Source organism: Fringilla coelebs, assembly GCF_963513975.1.
Source record: "Fringilla coelebs genome assembly, chromosome: 12".
In the NCBI taxonomy this organism is placed as follows: Eukaryota; Metazoa; Chordata; class Aves; order Passeriformes; family Fringillidae; genus Fringilla; species Fringilla coelebs.
The window spans coordinates 16,942,469-16,960,719 of NC_140038.1; the positions used below are offsets into that span (position 1 = coordinate 16,942,469).

At 41.3% G+C, this 18,251-nt stretch overlaps 1 protein-coding gene across 1 annotated transcript in view; it reads left to right on the forward strand.

Annotated features, from left to right (window-relative positions):
- The first annotated feature begins 11,971 nt into the window (after positions 1-11,971).
- MCTP2 (multiple C2 and transmembrane domain containing 2) overlaps positions 11,972-18,251 on the forward strand; it is a 99,547-nt gene continuing 93,267 nt past the window's right edge. Inside the window, exons 1-2 of the mRNA XM_084213731.1 lie at positions 11,972-12,520; positions 17,674-17,736. Of these exons, the coding sequence (XP_084069857.1) occupies positions 11,993-12,520; positions 17,674-17,736 (591 nt within the window). The 5' untranslated portion in view covers positions 11,972-11,992. The remainder of the gene's footprint in view (positions 12,521-17,673; positions 17,737-18,251) is intronic.

Sequence of the window (18,251 nt, forward strand, 5' to 3'; positions counted from 1 at the left end):
CCTCAAAGGAAACTCTCTTTCATTTAAGAGAGTCCATTAGAGAGGAGAATGCAGGAGTGGGAACAATCTGAGTGATGTGGGGTAAACAGAGAACAATTATTTATAATTTCACATAATTCAAGATGTTAAAGAGGTAAGAATAAATGAGCAAGATTCAAAGATTTTTTTTTTCCCTAAGATCCTCTTCAATAAAAAAAAAAGTCTTCTATAGCTAAATTATGCTTCTGCTTCACACAAGCATAATTTATCTGTGGAGCTCATTACTCCAATATCTTCCTGTAAAAGATATAAATGAATTTTAAAAGTTGTTTGGCAAATTAAGAGAGAAAACGCCGGGGGCTGTTAATCACAAAGATGCAGGTACAATTTCCAGCTGAAGCGGCTCCTAAATCACAGATTCCTGGAAACAAGGATTATTTTGCAGGCAGAATCACTGTGTGATTTTGTGACCTTATAGTCTTTCCCTGAGCATCTGTTTTTGGTCAGAGTTAGAGGCAGCTTATTGGGCTAAGTGGATGTTTGGAGTGATGTGGTCCCCTTGTGTCCTGTGTGTGATGGAAATTTGGATGGGTTTTCCTGGGATCACTGCTGTTTTGTCTGGAATAGTTTCAAACAGGTGAACGTTAGATGCAGCTTCAATTTCCACACTTGGGGAAAAAAACTTGAAGTAAATAGTATGCTGTGTTTCCTTAAGTTTTGATTAACTGGCTATTCATAAACGTAATCTGCAAAGAACACAGATGGAGTTGACCTTTTGCAAGGCTACAGTGCTGCTGTAAAACTCCATTGTGAAATAATTGGATTATTCTGGGAAAATCTGGAGTGTGTAATAATTTTAGTTTTGATTTCTATTTTGTTTAATGCACACTGCTTTTCTAAGAAGACTTTTTTTGTTCTTTCCTTCACATAAGCAGCCTGCTGACCTTTAGGCATTTTTTTTTAACCCTTGCTCTGGTTCTTTCACTGCCTCCTGTCAAACCCTAGGTGGGGACTGGTGGGGACAAATTGTGTCTGTGCTTTCCTATTAAATTCTGAGCAAAACAGACCCCAGAGCTCAGAGTCTTCAAGTCTGCCTGTGAAATTGAAGCTGGATCTTCCAGTCTGATCATCTGGGTGTCCAACCAGAGAGGACTCTGATGTTGGGTGGGTTGGATGTACTCTGTGACCACTTTTGGCATTAAAGGAGAGCCTCTTGGTAACCATTTCTGGTGGTCTTTAGTTCCAACTAATTAATTTGCTTGCTGCTCCTGGTGTTTTGGTCCGTGGTGGTGAGAGCCAGAGCGCAGTGACCCAGGGGGTGACTCTTCCTCCTGCCGTGGTGGGTGCCTGCTTCTTGTGTATTTACACAGATGCTCCTTCACTGGCTTGTTTTCACTTTCCCACAAAAACAACTTGCTAAAATGCAAGCTAAATACTAACGTAGCTTTTGAGATCTTTGTTTGGCTTTGTTGGCCCTTTGGGATGGGAAGAAATAAAGGGAGATCTTATTCATATCCTTCCTTTCTGGGAAGCACTTGTACCCTTGACAATTCTTCCTGTTGCCCACTCCTAGAGCTATAGATGTAGTCTGTGGAGTAAATTTTGCTTTACTGGAAACTTTAGGTTTGGGAGAATTTCACTGTTTTGGGAATTCTTGGAATTGTATAGCTTTACTGCCTTGAGATCAGAGCCAATTTAGAAATAAACAGTTCTGCTTTTGCGTAATGCCATAAATTAAGGCACAGAAGCAGCTTTGTCTTATCAGGATTTATGAGTGTGCACTTTCATTCTCTCCTCCCAGATAGATAAGCCCTGCTCTAGAAGTTAAGTTTCTAGCCAGGGCAGGGTGTATAATCTATATTGTTTGATAATCTTTTAATGGGGGTGAATGGAAATGAGGGGCCCATGCTAATTTATTTGAGCAGGAATTTGTCTGTGTTGCCATTGATGTGGAGGTGGTGATGATCAGGAGCTGTCAGCGAGGATGGGGCAGTCTCCCTCTCAGCTCACTTGATCACGTTGAGAAAGTTTTTTTTTTTGAAAGTCTGACTCATTTGGGTTTAAGTGAGGAGAGATAAAGAGCTCAGTTCTTTGAAATTTTATTGGATGCAGGTTGGCCTTGAAGTAAAATCTTATTGAACCTAATGGTTTTGACAGTTTCAAATAAAAATATCCAAATGAATGAACATAACTCATCCCCTTGTCGCTGCCTCCCTGGGTTTGAAGAGGAATGTTTTTTTGCTGTCTTTCCTCATGAGAAACATCTGCAGATCCAAATGGCAGACCATTAATGTTCATTCAATAGCAGGCTTTGTTCCCAGTTTCTTCGATTTGGAAACAATTAACTGGAGAGTTTTATTTTGTCTTGTTTTCCTTTTTGAATGCAAACATCTAATTCCAGTTATATATTCTAGTGGATTTTGTAGATTCCTGCTATTTGGGATTGCTTGTAATTATTTTAGAATAAATGCTCCCTACTCAAATTCAAATGGCACCTTTGTGCTTGTGGTGCAATTTTAATTGATTTTATTGTATAAGTGGCTGAATTTTCTTCAACTCTGTAAAACTGTAAGATACAAATCTCACTCCAAGGATTTGTGTTCAGGCAGGCTTCTCATTCTTCCCGTTCACCAAATGCTTCACAGTAGCATTTAACAAATAATCTGTCTGGTCTTTGATAGTAAGCAAACGAAAGCTGATCAAACATTCACCTACTTGGGTGCAAAAGTTGTTTGAACCAGAAAACCTGCAGATCTGTTCAGCTGACTGTGAGCAGTTTGTATTTCAGGACACTTGCCAGATTGGTGACTCCTGTCCATACCTGCTAGACAGAGGAACTGAAACGTGAATAGCTCTTAAATCCATTTAAAAAACATTGCTACATCTTTAAAGGGTTTAGTGACACCTGTTGAAAAGTTCTGGATTTGAGCTTTATGTGATTTTAATCCATAAGCCAAACCAGGAAATTGTATAATTATGAGAGCTGAATTAAAATACCTTTTAGTCTGTATTCACCAGAACTAAACATCCATGATTATAAACTCAGTGTTTTGTTGGTTAATTAGGGGCTAAGTAGTCATAATTTGTGCACTTAACATTTACTTTGAGAATATGTGAATGGGGCACGATAATGACAAGTGGTCAGCTTGATCTGTTCTAAACTGTCCTGCCTGGAGCTATGTGTGCATGAAGGAAGGATTAAAAACATACAAAAAAACCCCACGGTGGTAGCTGTGTACAAAGGAGAAGCCAGTGTGGTTGGGCAGCAAGAGCTGTAAATCTGCTGAAGGGAAGGTGTTTAAAGTTAGCAATCTACCCCACCGTGCCTGTGGCAAATATGCCCCAGATGAATCAGGCCCAGATAGTTTTTTAAGGGCTGTAGAATGTGTCTGCAGGTTTTCACGGAGCAGGTTTGTCATGTTGAATCATAGAAAAACAGAAAGTGAATTTTAAATTGCTTCATCAGGTGTCATCCTCGCTCAGCAATGATAATATTCCTGTTTTGTGGAGCTTTTCTGATTGGGTCACTTCCAGGAATGAACAAAACCAGGCTTTGCTATAGTTGAGGTTTTCTGAACTTCTGCAAGTAAAATCCTGAACAGGTCACTTTTTATTCACCCCAGCAGAGTATTCCTATGCTTTAATTTTTGTCCCTTTTATTCAAGCTTAAAATAGTTACTGGAATCTTAGTTTGTGGTTTTCTTATGATGCTGCTGCTGCCTGTAAGTAGGAACTTCATCTTTAGCAAACCAAAACCCCAGTGGTGAGACTTTGGAAGTGCCAAAGTGTAATTGCCAATGCACATGAGGTAAATTTGCAAACTTTACCTGATTTTCTCAATGAGAAAGTAATGCTGTAACAGAAACTGGGGACAAGGTGCAGATCTGGAGTTCCAGGAGGCTGAAAACTCAGAAGGTGAATAGAAAGAGAAACCTCAATACTTTCTCTTTCCTGTGAAAAATGACTGGCATTTAGAGATGTGTGCTGGCATATGTTCAGTCCTTACAGTTGGAAAAAAAGGAAGTTTAAAGGAGTTAAAGGAGTCTTTGGGTTTGCTGCCATTTGTGTGCTGAACATTTTGCTGTCGTGACTTCAGGGGAGCAATGTGACTGGTTTTAGTTGGATGCATTGGCTTCTTCATATTTAAAGTACTAAATTATTGTCCAGGGTGAGACCCTCAAACACCTGACTTCACCAGGAGATTGCTAAGGGCTTTCTCTGTCTGTGTCCCTTCCAGCTTTCTCAGTGTGATGCACAACTCCAGGTATTTCAGTGCTGTTATTTTCTGTAGGGAGACTTGTTGTTCTTGCAGAAAATCAGGGCTGCTACTGGTACAATTCCCTCATTCTGTGCCATGCTGCAACGCACCAAACTCTCTTTTCTTTAGGGATCTTCACCCTCCTGCCTTTGGGAATTAAAAGGCAGCAGAAACACTGGTTCACTTTACCTGCAGATGCACCCAAGTCCTGAGCCTGGCTTGTGCCATGTCACTGTTGGACAGAGGAGCATGGTGTAGCAAGGAGAAAATAAAAAAAGGGCAAACCAGTTGGTTTTTGTCTTGCTCAGGTTGTCATCAGGGCATTTTTATGAATCAAGAGTGTTCTGTTTGGGTTATTTTGGTAAATTGTTAAATAAAGAATCACACAGAGCTTTTAATAGACCTCTCCTCTATAGTCACTGAAATTTGATAAGAAGTGTGACATTAATAGTAGTTATTTAGGGAGAAATGCTGGCACATGGACAAGTAATTTGCGTATAGTCACAAGCTGCTTTTATTGAAATATGTGATTTAAGTGCTAGTAAAAGGCATGAGTTGATTTGGCCTCCAGTGGAAGTGAGTCTCTGATTTCCTTCCTAGGTTTGTTTTCCCTGAGAGTTATGGAAAGGGAGGATCTATTTCTGTACACCTCTTGTTATAAAAATAAACCTTTTGTTATGAGGGAGGTGAGCAGGGGCTGGAAGGAGAGAGTGAGGAGGGAGGGGCTGGATTCCCAACAGAGCTCCTCCAGCAGGGACCAGCTCCCTCAGCATGCCTGTACCTGCTTCTGTCCTGGTCTTGTGGTGTCCCTCATGTCAGCTCAGTTACTTTAGAGCTCTTTTTACTTCATTCTTACTCTGTGTGTTCCTACACCTCTCCTTCCCTTGCTGCTCACCAGCTTTCCCTCTCCCCCTGCTCCTCCACGTGCCCTGCTCCAGGTGCCAGCATTCCCAGGGATCTTCTGATGGGATTGGGAACAAGGAGACAAATGATAAACCAGATTCAGTCAGTGGGGAAGAAGTGTCCCAGTTGCTGGTGTAGTCTCAGCAGATGGCACAGTGCCCTCAGGAGAAGGATCTGCCCCTCCAGGATCTTCCTTGGAGTCTGGTTTGAGGTGCACATCATCAGTGCAGGAAGCAGATCTTTGTGCACAGGTGTCCTTGGGAAGCTCTGCTGCTCAGCAGGTGTTGTTTGGGGGGTAAAGATCAAATCTGATTGCCCCATTCTGGTAAAATCCCACAGATTCCACTGGAAGGGTTGAAAGGGCCTTTTTGCTTGCACAGGTACAACTGCAAGCCACAATATTTTGAAGGAAGCTCAAAAGAGTGGAAGGAACTTGTGAAATATGTTTGTAAAAATACACCCAAACACTTCCTCCTTCATTTCCTCTATACATACTCATCATTTTTCTTCTGTTTTAGAAAAGACAGAAGCAAAATGAAAGCAATACTTTCATAAGCTGGAGGCAGGTGCACGGTATTTTCTCAGTAACTTTCACTATCAGATGCTATTTTAAGATGCTTGTAGCAGCTGGTCGTTCTCTTATTTCTCCTAGTTACTGTCTGCTCATAAATGTTGAGAAAAAAGCCCTCCAGATTGTGCAAAAGAGCCCCTAAGGAGTTAAAGTGGCCCTGTTCCTCTCTTGCTGCTAAGTGGAGGAGGATGTGTGCTTGTTTCGTGTGTTTGTGAAAGATGAAACTCATCACATTTGAGCCAATTAAAAATCAAAAAGCCAAGCATGGCATCTAAAAGAGCCTAAAACCCCACAAATCTGTGAAAAAACCCCAAACCCAACTGAAAACAACCAACCCCAAACCTAAAATAGAAAATATTACTTTAGATGCCTTTATTATCTGCATGGAACAAACAGGTTTTCTTTAGGCTTTGTATTTACCCTGGATGTTACTTGTGATCTTCTGCAGAGACTGTAGATTTCTTTCATCCCACATCAAGAAAATAAAGCTGGTTTGTTTTGGATATCTTGCTTCCATTGAAGCATGTAAAATTGCTTCTTATGAAGCACTTGTTCTAGTTTGGCTGACAGCAACAGGTCAAGTCTCTATTTTATTTTATGTATTTGAGTTTAGCATCCTGCTTTGCTCTGCAAATGAATCTGTTACAGCAGAGCAACAGAAGAGCAGGATCTGTATCCACAGACTGGCATCATTTGAAGGCCTCCAGGGAAGCTTAAGCTCAGTGGGAAGATTTGGAAGCTGCCCAAGCCATGACCCTGCTTTAGCAGCAAATCACCTGTGCAGTGAAGATTTTACCTGCACTGCATCAGTGCACTCCCTGTGATGCTTGATAGTGCTAAAAATAATTCTAACACTGATTTCCCCTGGGTAATTAGCCTGTGCAGAATCAGATTGAGATTAGATTCTTTTTTTTCTGGTGCCTTGTCAAATTTAAGTCCAGGTATTTGCCATATGCTGCAGGGAGAAAAGACTGTCTCAGTTTGTCCATATTGTGCTGTAGGGAATTCAGTGTTCCCAGCTGCCTTCTGGGATCACACCCAGCTCAGCCTTCCACTTGGGACTTGGTTTTGCTTTTTTTTTTTTTTTTTGCAAAGGAGGTACAATGCTTGCTTGAAGGGGTTGATGATCCAAGGAACATCCTGCCCCTGGTAAAGTATTCCCTTTTCTTGTAATAACTGGTGCTGGGTTTGGAATGCTCCAGGGCAAACTAGTAATGCTGAACAAAGGGTTACTTTATTTGGATGATATTTTCTTATCTCTGTGGCTGTTGGTGTTCAGCATAAAGCATTGTCAGATAAGGGACTGAAATAAGCCATTGCAAAGAAGGAAGTGTTGGTTTCTTTAGAAAAAGTCATTCCATTCCTAGTAATGGTTTCTCTTTGGCTGTGTTTGAGCTACAATGATGTTAAAAACCTGGGGTACTTGGTGTGTTCTGCTATAGAAATAGCCACCCATGCAGTGGTTGTTCAGCCAGCAGAGAGCTATTTCCCTGAAATTTTCTTTTCTCTTCCAGGGAGGAATGGTTTAATTTATGGCTCCTAGAGCCAGAAGACTCAATTTATAGCAAAAAGATAAAAGAAAAATATGAAAAAAGTCCTCAGTCCCTTTTTCCCCTGCTCCCTTATCACCTTCTTGTCAGCCTTGTTTCTCAGTGCACAGAATTGAGACATTATAAACCTAATGGAGGTTATAAACTCATAATAGAACTTTCCATAGCCAAATATTATGTTGCATAAGAGAAATGTAATTATCTTTTCTTGTAATTTGTACAATGTCTCATGCATTAGAGTCAGTGAATGTGCCAGACAGGCAGAGATTGGGGTGAATATCCTATTCCAGAGCAGCCAGAATCAATAGGGGTTTTACACTGAGGGAGTTCCATTAGTTCCTTCCAATTTGAACCTGTGCTAATATGCATTCAAGTGAGAAGCACCTTCCTAACAGCCTCTGATGCATTTGTTGGTAATTTCAGCTGCCATGGATTTAGGTGTTTATTAGCATTTAGTTATAGCTGAAAACACTCTGGTTGAATTTGAACTTAGAGGCGGCTGGCATGCACACTGACCCAAAGCTTTCACCTTCATTGCATAAACAAATGAGTGCAAGGATTATTTGATTTAATTAATCTAGAGCTGTAATAGTGTTGGCATGGTGCTCAGGTGTGTTTTTGTCATCATGGCTGACTTTGAAGATGATACTTTAAAAATATTAACCAGGAGCATCTTCAGTGTGCATGGGGCACTTCTGGGTGTGCAGGGAATGGTTCCATAGTGAAGAAAGACAATTTCTTCTATAATTTCCAGTGTGAAAATCAATTTGGGCTTGTTCAGTTTATTTGCTTGGTTATATTGGGCACTTTTATAATATTTTCAGAGTGTCTTGCAGTATTTCTCACTTGTGGCTTTGCTGGCTTCCTGTCAAGCCAGTAAGTGAAGTAGAATTGCAGGATGAGTTCTCTAGGCTTTCAGTGCCATTTGAAATATCTCTTCTACCTGGTAGAACATCTAAAAAATCATTTAGCTGAAATATTATGTGAATTTAAGGGAGTGCATATGGAGTGTTTTAATGAAAGAAACCAAAGCACATAAAAAAATTTCTAAAAAATTCCAAGGACCATAATTAGAAGATACTTAAGGGAGGATAAAATGCTAGAAATAATTGTTCAGTCATAGTGAGCTGTGACCAACTTTTTTGTCAGTAATCCTTTCTGTTTTGTCCTATTGCCCCCAAAAGAGGAGGAGATAGCAAAATAAAAGGATATAATAAAAATGACAGGTACAATCAAAAGCAGTCTCTCTGAAGGAAGAGATTAAAGTATATGGATCCTTCTGAGCATTTGAGATTTGGCAGCATATTAAAGAGAAGGCTGAAGGAGATAAACTGAAAACGTTTTCCTTTTCTTGTTACCTAAGAACAAGGAGCCATTCAATAAAATCAAAAACAACAGAGTTAAATTGATAACAGGAAGTGTGTCTCTTTGAGTGTTTTCTGTTTACAGATTTTTGCCACAATATGCCATTGAGAGGGGAAGAATAAAGAGGCCAAGCTTAGGCTAAGAATTTGGCAAAATACGTTTTTTCCCTGTGGTTACTTAGGGAATATTTGGCAATGCAGTTGGCCATGGACTTCTGAGGTTGAGGAAGGAAGAGAGAAAACTTCTGGTCTGTGGAGGATAAGGACGACCTGAACAACATGTGGGTAGCAAGGGCACACTTTCTACAGGCAAGGGAGAATTTCTCTCTCTCCAAAATAAAGTTTCCATTGATTTCTATTGATGCTGTTCTGAATGGAGGAGAAAAGCAGAGGAAATGGATGTAGGAAGAAAGAAGGGTTTTGTGTGTGAGTATGGGCTGGCCGCAGGAATCTTAGCTCCAGCACCACTGGGGAGAAGGGTGGTCCCCATTCCCACTCTTCCAGTGATCTCCCTAGGGAGCATTTCTTGTCACGGTGCTGATCTGTGTGTCTTCTTGAACTGAGGAAGTGAAAAAGCAGATGGCTGATGTCAGAGTGTATTTGCCCTTCAGACTGTATTTACCCTTTTCTCAGATGAGAACACATTGCCTATTTGTTGTTAATTATGTATTACAGCCATCATTCAGGTTAATTTATTTGTAAATACAATACTTATGTAAGAGAAGTTGTAGCTGCAGCTGGCATGTGGTTGTAGAGGTCCAGAGGCAGAATATGGTTAAACTTTCAGGCAGTCTAGTGACCAGGGATGGGCTTGTTCTCCTGTGCTCTCAGTCAGACAACCTGCTGCTTTCTGTGCAGAAAATATCATTGATGTGTTGCTCCAGTACAGGAACTCTGAGGTGGCAGCTCAGGGGAGCCATCCCTGCTGTCTTGACAAAAGCCCTTTTAAATTTTTTTTAACATTTTGATTCCACTGTGTTGCTGCTGGGCTTGAGGAGGACTCTGCCCACTCTGGGTTAAATGCAGGTTGGTCTCAGAGACACAGTGCGGTCTCTTTTAGAACGGGCATTTCTAATCAGCAACTGAGGCAATCCAACTGGGAAAAAGAACATTTGACTTGGGGAAAGCAACTGGAAAAACCTACAGGAATAAGTCTGCTCCTTGGTAACAAAATCTCAAAGCAAACAAAATAAAAACAACGGCAGTGGGTCCTCAAAGTGAGAGGGGTGGAGAATAACAGGAAGGGAATGGGAAGCAGTAAGTGCCTTGGGAAGTGGATGTTGAGCTGGGCTCTGCCTTTATTTGCAACATCTTGGCTCTCCAGCAGGTTTCAGAGCAAGTAGGCGAGCCATGCAGAGAGCAGTAGCAGAAGATGAGTTGTTTAAATGACTCCCAGCAGTGTGTTTCATAATGTTTTGTGCAAACGTGTTTAGCCCAATAACTTCTGTTGCTGGCACGTGATGTAACGCTGCCAGGGAGGCTGTGCCTGCCTTGTCAAGATTTTATGAAGACAGGGAAGGGCCTCAGTGAAAGCTCTCAGCTGCAGTGAGCAAATCCAGCCATGTCTCCTGAGGTTGTGCAGGGCATCAGGTGCTCCAGCTCAGGCATCCCTCCCTCCATCCCCAGTCAAATTGGGCTGGCATTTATGTCTCTTCTCCTCCCTCTGTAAACTCAGCCTGAGTTCAGTGAGAAACACAAAGGTGTGGTGGGTCTTTCTATATGAAATCTTCCTCTGTTTTTACATAGTGGTACAATAAGGGACAAAAACCAATTTCAGTCTGTACGTGTGCACTTTGATATTGTGGCTGTGTTAAGCTAATACATCTATACTAACACACATTCCTGTTTGGGCAAAACCTGTTATTGCCTTGTGAATGCATGCAGTGCCATTAAGATTATTAATTTATTGTGTTGAATATAATAATGCTGATATTCTTTATTTGCCAGTATAAATGGGGGAGGGGAGGATTGTGCAGCTTTAGTTAGACAGCAATGCAGTTAGGGAATTCTTTTGTAGATTCCTGAACACTCTGCAAGTGTGGTGAGGTTAGTCATAAAGTTATTTAAATAAGTTATTAAGTAACTGGTTATACAGCCTCATTCAAATTAATGAATGCAAGAGTCGATTTCTTTGAAAGCAGGCAGTAATTTCTCTGTGTGCATTAATCTAACAATTGTGTTTCTGCTGCCTTTCCTGGTGTTTTTCCTAGTAATCAGGAAAACAGTGGGAAGTAATTTTTTGTCGATTAGAATAGTTAGAATGTAAACATGCTGTGAGTTTAGGAATAGCCCTCATGTAGTTAATGGGTGTATATTTCTAAGGATGTGGGTTTGTACTGTAACCTCTGTGTGACTGTGAAGGAGTAAATCTGCAGGTTTCACCAGCTTTTTTCTTACTGGGTTTTGATGATGATTTGACCACCTCTTTTCACAGAGTAAGGATGATTGCTCAGCTGTTAACCACGGAAGAGTCAGTCTGTGAGGATATTCCTGTGCACAGAGGTGTCCCTGTTCCCTTACGATGCACATACAGTGAGTGATTTTATTTTAGCTCTTATATTCCTGACCTTCCCAGCTGTGTAAATGCTCACTATGAATCAGCTCAAAGATGAGTCCACCAGTAGGTTTTCAAAAGTGATCCACCCATCCATTTTTGTATTATTTTTCTCTCAATTGCCTACTTTATAAGGAAAAATAATTCTGCAGTTTTCACTGACAGTGGGCTAATGTCAGGGAGTGTTTTGGGGTCCCAGCTGGGATTCCTCAAGTTCCACGTGCTCTCTTCAGCCTCAGCTACTTAGTTTTTACATATCTGCCAACAACACATGCTGTAAGAATCCATGTAGCCTTGGAAATAGCCCACAAAGCCCTACATGGCCTGGGAAAGTGGCAGCAGAAATGTCAGTGCCAGCTTTGCCAGCATGTTTTGTGTGCTTGCATTATCACGATTTAACTCCAGTCAGTAAGCCTTGTGCAGGAACAGTTTCAAATTGGATAAATCTCAAGTTTTCACAAATCAGGGCTTGACAGAAGAAGAAATATAATGTCCCCTCTTAGAAATAATGAAGTAGTGGGCAGACATTGCATTTTTGTGTAGGAATAAATACTTGCTCTGGCTGTTTTCCTCCTAAATAATCAAACCTACCCACCAGATTGTATTTGGAAGCACTTACTAATGTGACATGCTCCGTTTTAACTGTTCAGAGAAATGACTGAAAGTTTTAAGATGAGACAACATGAATCATAGTCTTGAGCGGCTGTTCACTTTTGTGATTGACTTGCCTCCTTCCTACGTTCCTTTTAGTCACCCTGGGAATCGCTGAAGCTGTTCTGTGCAGGAGGCATTGCTGAGATTCCCCTTGCAGCAATGGACTTGGACAAACAATCCGTGTGGGGATCCCTGAAACAGAAGACGCGGCCGTTCCTGCGAAACCTGAGCGTGAGGAAGACGAAGAAGAGGTCTGGCAAGATGCTGGAGAGGAAGGGCCGCTCCTTGGACCGCTGTCTCAGCGTGTCAGTGCCTGACATGCTGGAGGTGGACACTCTCATGGAAGAAGAGGAAGAAGAAGAAACAACTTACTCGAGCGCTCAGGTGTTTTCCAGCTGCTCCCCCAAGAGCTTTTCCAGGTCTGTGGTGTCCCTGAAGAGCAGAAACGCTTCGGTGAAGGCAGTGGGAGAGGACTGGCTGTGGGCGTCGCAGCAGAGGACACGGACGGAGGTGACAGTCACCCCCCCGGACACGCAAGCTGTGGGCATTCACCTGGTGTCCTCACGAGGAGCTGAGGCTGTGGGCAGCCCTGTGTCCGAGGGGAAGAAGAGGAGACCCAGCGAGGACCTCTTTGACCTGCTGCAGAGCTCCCGGCTGAGCGCCGCGCTGAGCGACGAGGGGATGGAGGTGGGTGCTGGAGCAGCAGTGAGGCTCAGCCGCCACCTCCTGTGGGCTCCTCCTGCTTCTCCTTAATTTTCTGGGTTAAAACGGGATGGAGGATCCAACCAAGGCCAGGTTGGACGGGGATCTGAGCAGCCTGGTGTAATAGGAGGTGTCCCTGCCCAGCAGGGACTGGAATGAGGTGAACTTTTAAGATCCTTTCCCACCTGACCCGTTCTGTGGGGAGGGGGCTCTGTTCAAGGAATGAATGAGCAATGCAAAGAAGCCTAAGCTTTACATGATATACACATTATTCAAGACTAATTCAGCTATCCTTCCTGTCAGTCTGGAGCTGCAAATAACACTGCTCCAATTCTTTAGTTCTTTTATTATTCTTCTGCTATTTGTAATGATACTTCAGATTTTTCAGATCTGTTGGAATTGCTTGCTCAAATCAAAAGTTGTTGCTGTTCTCTGGGAGCAGAATTAAGGTGCTGATACGTTTGCTTTCTAGTTAATATAATTACCAGGATTGCTATGTATCACAATCAATTTGCCATCCACCCACTTCAGACTCTGATGAAGGCAATAGGTGAAAGATGGCTGTGAGCAAGGTGAGCTCTGCCTGTACCTGGAATTAACCGAAACAAGCATGTGCTTGGGGAACAGACCATGTAGCATCATTCTCAGGACTGTTTTTTGGACTTTTGTGATGATGATTTAAGGAGGTGAAAAACTAAAATGTTTTCTCTGCACTGTCTTGTCCCCCTTTCCTTCCCCCTACTCTTTGGTCAGTATTTGTGTCTGGACATAATGTCCCAGGAGGATCAGAGACCAATATTGTCTAATTCCTGTCTGGCCTGAGCAAAGTGGGAATCCTGAGGAGCTCTATGATAGCTTCATTATATCGACAGCAGGTAAAGATTGTGGCTGCAGGAAACACTTCAGGCAAAATTTATTTTAGTTAGATTTTGTGGAAGTATGTCTGCTCCTGTTGAGTTTTCTCTGGGAAGGTTACGTTTCTAACTTTCTGAGGCCTTTTTCTCATTACCTGACTTTTGCAGTTCTGGGAGCTGCCTCTGCAGTCATCCAAGGTGCCAAAATGGGAACTGGGCGTTTTTGTTCCAAGTCCTCCCTTGGGAATAGAGATTTCACAGGTTAATTGTTTTTTAACTGCACCTTCAAAAGGATGATTCTCATTGATGTGGGGAAAGTGGTCCTTTCTGATAGAAACTACTTGTTTTGCCTCTCAGAGTATATTCTCAGAATGTATTCCTATCAAATGGGTGTTGGCTTCCAGTCTGCTGTGATGCAGAGTGTCAGACTGGTAGTTACTGACCATCACTTGTGGTTTAGGTTTGCTAAATTGTTCACAAATTGGTTTCATCTTGCTAGGGTGTTCATTGTTTTGAGGGCTACTTAAGAAAAGTGACTGAAATAGTACAGTGCTTTCTGTGCTCAAAGGTTACTCAAAAGTTGCAGCACTTCACTCGGTATATGGTAAATATATGGATTCAGTTTTTTCCTGCTGTTGTACACCAGAAATCCTAATCTAAAATCTACCTCAGCACGAGATTAATACTAAGTCCTGCTTTGATTTTTGGGTGAATTGAGTGTTCTAGAATGAAGTACCTGTATAGATGAAATAGCTTAATCTCAAGTCAAGTTTCATCCAGATGTACAATCCGAGTCTGGCTTATTTTCTGCAGCACTTACATCTTTCCCTCAATGTGTATTTCTATATTTGCTGGTGTGTGTAAATCATTTGGTATTTACTTGTGTGGCAAATCATCTCTGTGTGAATATGCTTCCTTACTGTAATCTGCCTCCAGTGCAATTTATAAAGATCTTTTTCCTCGAGAATAAAAGGAGAGAGTGAAGCAAAGGAAAGTAGAAATGAATAAGGAGAATGGAGCAAATTTAATTACATTGAATCTGGTGAAAAACAAATTCAATATTGGAAGGTGTCCATGGCAGGGAGAGTGGAACTAAATGATGTGTAAGGTCCATTGCAGCCCAAGCCTCAATATTCTATGATTCTATGACAACTTCAATATTCAGCTTTGCTTGTACTTGATTGAACAGTTACTGGGTGTGTGCCTCGGATGGCAATAGTTTGTTAGAGGACTTTGGTCCCTGAATGCTGGGTGGGGTTGCTCTGAGGAGCACAAGAGTTCCCTTTGCTCTTGTGTGAGCATCACTCCCTGCCCAGGGAGGTAAATCAGAAGGAGGGCAGATCCTTGGAGCAGAACAAACTAAAAAAAGCAGAAATGTAGGCTGAGCTTCTTTCCCCCCTGAATTGCTTGTCACATGCCACCTACTCATTTCCTGGTTGTCTTTGGCCACCCGATACCGTGAGATCTTGGCGGGTGAGATCAGCTTGTGCTTGTGGTTTTCTCACTTGTGTGAACTCCCCTGCAGAGCTGGGGCTGCTCAGCACAGCCCATCTTCTCCAAGGCTCTGCCCACTGGGACCATTTTCCCATTTGTAGAGAGGTTTGCTCTCTGTTCCCCATTGCACCCAGCTAGGCAAGGCTGAAGAAGCAGGTGAAGTTGTGCTGAATCCCTGCGTGATCCAGGTTGTAAAAGGTTCCTGTCATGCCTTTTTTTTTTTGCCATTGGGTTTTGTCCGTGACCATGTGTCATTGCTGAAGTGCTCTGATATCTCTTTATCTCCTTGCCAACACTTGCAGTGAGTCACTGTCCTGGTTTAGGGCGAATTTGGGCAACTCAAAGCCTTGTCCTGTTGCAGATGCATTCAGTGGTTTTGTATTTTGAATGATTCTTCTGCAGAAAACAAGGGGAGGCAGAGATGGGAACGCTTGTCAAGAAGAACTTTCAATTTATTTATATTCATACATCTACTCTTGCTTCATTTGTTTTCATGCAAATATATTTGGGGCTGTGACCCCCCTGCGTGTGCCCACTTTTGTTTAAAGTTGAGAAGTGTCACTGTAGTTCGATAAAATCAAGGTTTCAGGACCATGTTTTCACCAAGACTTTTATCTGTATTCAGTGATCTCACTGCAGTTAGCTACCTAGAATTACAGTAATTTATATTATGTGGAGCTAAAATGAAAAAACCCCCAAGTTTTTCTATTTAAAATTATAATTGTTCAGTATCTGTGGATGTAATGCAAGTAAACAAAAAACAGAATAAACACAAAATCACAATTTTGAGGGTAGTTTTAAAATAAATGATATCAAGCTAGCCAAGACAATACTTTTAAAATTATTATAATTTCAATGCAGTTCTTTGATCCCGTGTTAGTGCCGTGTAAAACAAGCTGTAAAGAGAGTCCATTACCAGTGCAATGATGGTGCCTGAAGGAGATTCCTGTGAAGCCAGAGACTCCAAGAAACACTAAGTTTAATGCACATGAGTGAGATTTTATGCATACTAGTCAGAAAATTCAAAGTTAGGGTTCCCCTAGCAGCTGTAACTCAGCTCCGTTGTGTGAGAAAATTCTTCTGCTGTTCTTTATGATGATAATTTTTCCACTTTTAATGTGTTTTTGTAAGGTGGCCAAGTTATGATTACTGTGGGAACCATAAAGTTAGATTTTGTCTGTCGTGCAAGGGAAATCTCCCTTGCAATGCTGGATTACTCTACTTCCTGATATGTAATATATGTATTTGCAGGAAGAGGAGGAAAAGAATTACACAAAGGGTATTTATGTTTATTTCAGCATGTCAATACAGCCAAGATTTATGTACTTTGGTGCAGGAGCTGATTGACTTTTAAATGTTTCTGTAGTGCTGCACACAATGCTGCTCTCACCGGAGAGGTTTGGATGCTCCCACCCTTTCACATGAGGATCGGATTCCACCTTGTGTGCATTTCTGCAGCCCGAGATTGCCCTTAGCATCAATCTTTGTGTTTGAAGGGGCTGTGATTGCCCTGCATCAGGCCAGAGGAGTTTCCCAGGCACCTTGGTCCTCTTCAGCTGAAATGATGGTCATGGGCTCTTGGAGCAGCCAGAGGAGCATCACAGGTGTCCTGGCTGCTGAATCACTTCAGCCAGTCTCGATGCTGGGCCCCTGTACCCTCAAGGTGTTGGAGGAAGAAATGTTTGACTTCCTCTCCTAAAACATCCTTTGGATCTTACAGTTATTGCAGCAAGTTGGGGGAAGTATGCATTTCGTGTGTTTTTATTTTCTCTTTTTGTCATGGTTTAACCCACCAGGCAGATAAATATCACAGTTTCTCTCTTACTCCTTGCTCAGTAGGAACCATCATGTGCAGGAGAGAATTGGGGGTAAAAGGTAAAATTTGTGGGTTGAGATAAAGACAGGAAAGGACAGAAAAGGAATAATAATAAGGAAGATTATTATTATTATTTTTATTATTTTAATAATATTTTATGTATTATAATATAAAGATATTATAACACAAAAGTCTAAAAATTAATCATATTAATTATAGATTTAATATTTTAAATAATTTATATTTTTATAGAAATGATAGTTAAAGTATTCAAAACAAGTGAGCACAGTGCAATGGTTTATCACCTGCTGACTGATATCCAGCCAGTTCCTCAGCAGAGGGACAGTACTTGTCCAGCAACAACTAAAAACATCAATGTGTTATCAATATTCTTCTCACCCTAAATCCAAAACAGAACACTGTACCAATTACTCGAAGGAAAATTAACTTATCCAAAGCAAGGACGCCTTTCCCTTTGACAATTTCTTTTTAACTTTTCCCCTGAGCAATTTAATTTCAAACTCAAACCAAACAAAAAAACCCACACAAACAACAACAAAAACTCCCAAACATCAAACCAAGTTAAAAACTATTTAAAAAACCTTTAAGTGGAACTTGCCTTTTGTGTGGTGAAGGAGAAGTTGTGGTCAAGAGAGAGCAGCCGGCTGCCAGACACAACAACCTTCAGACACCAGGAGAGTTTGTGATAAGAGCCTTCAGCACCCAGTGCTGGGGAGGAGAAGAAGAAATTTATTCCTAGCTGGAAGCAGGCAGTTGTTTTTCCTGGATTAAACTCAAGAGACTAAGAGCAGTTACTGTAGAACAGGAAAAATAGAGATACATTTAAATTATCTATAAGCGTAAGTAAGAACATTTCATTCATTACAGGTATGTATGAGTAATTTCTTGACTGATGCTAGGAGCATTTTCTTTCCTGTGTTGTTGTCTAATTCATTGTATCTTTTGTTTTATAGTGTCCGTGTGGAGAAATGGATTTTGACTCTTCCTTATCATCTCAAAACTTTGATGACCAAATGGTAAGTCCTGTCGTTTTGAAGCTTGATCAGAAACAAAATTTATTTTAGATTTAGGTTCTTTGCTTCTTACAAATTCAAAAACTCATCAGGTGAAGAGCCCATTTAGAGATTTGCCAAGTGTGTTGGGTTTTTTTTGTGGGGGTGTTTCAGTTTGTGGGGGATTTGTTTATTTAGTGGTGGGTTTGTGTTTTTCTTGTTTGGGTTTTTAGTAGTTCAAAGTGGCTGCTGGTGTTTTGAATAGACCCAAACGTTCTGCATTTTTGGAAGTACTCTCTAATATCTATATTGTACTGGTAACTGATGAGACCAGCAGCATAAATACTCAAATAACAGTGTAAGGACAAACTGGATTAAAGTAAATACAGCAAGTAACACAGCTGTAGGCTTTGACAGATAGCAAAATCAGTTTCAGGGCAGTGTGAAGAGGCACCAACAGTTCTGACACGCAATTCTTATGTAAAACATGTTTGCTTTGTGGATGAACTTCTCTACCTTTGCTCTCTGATAACCTCTCA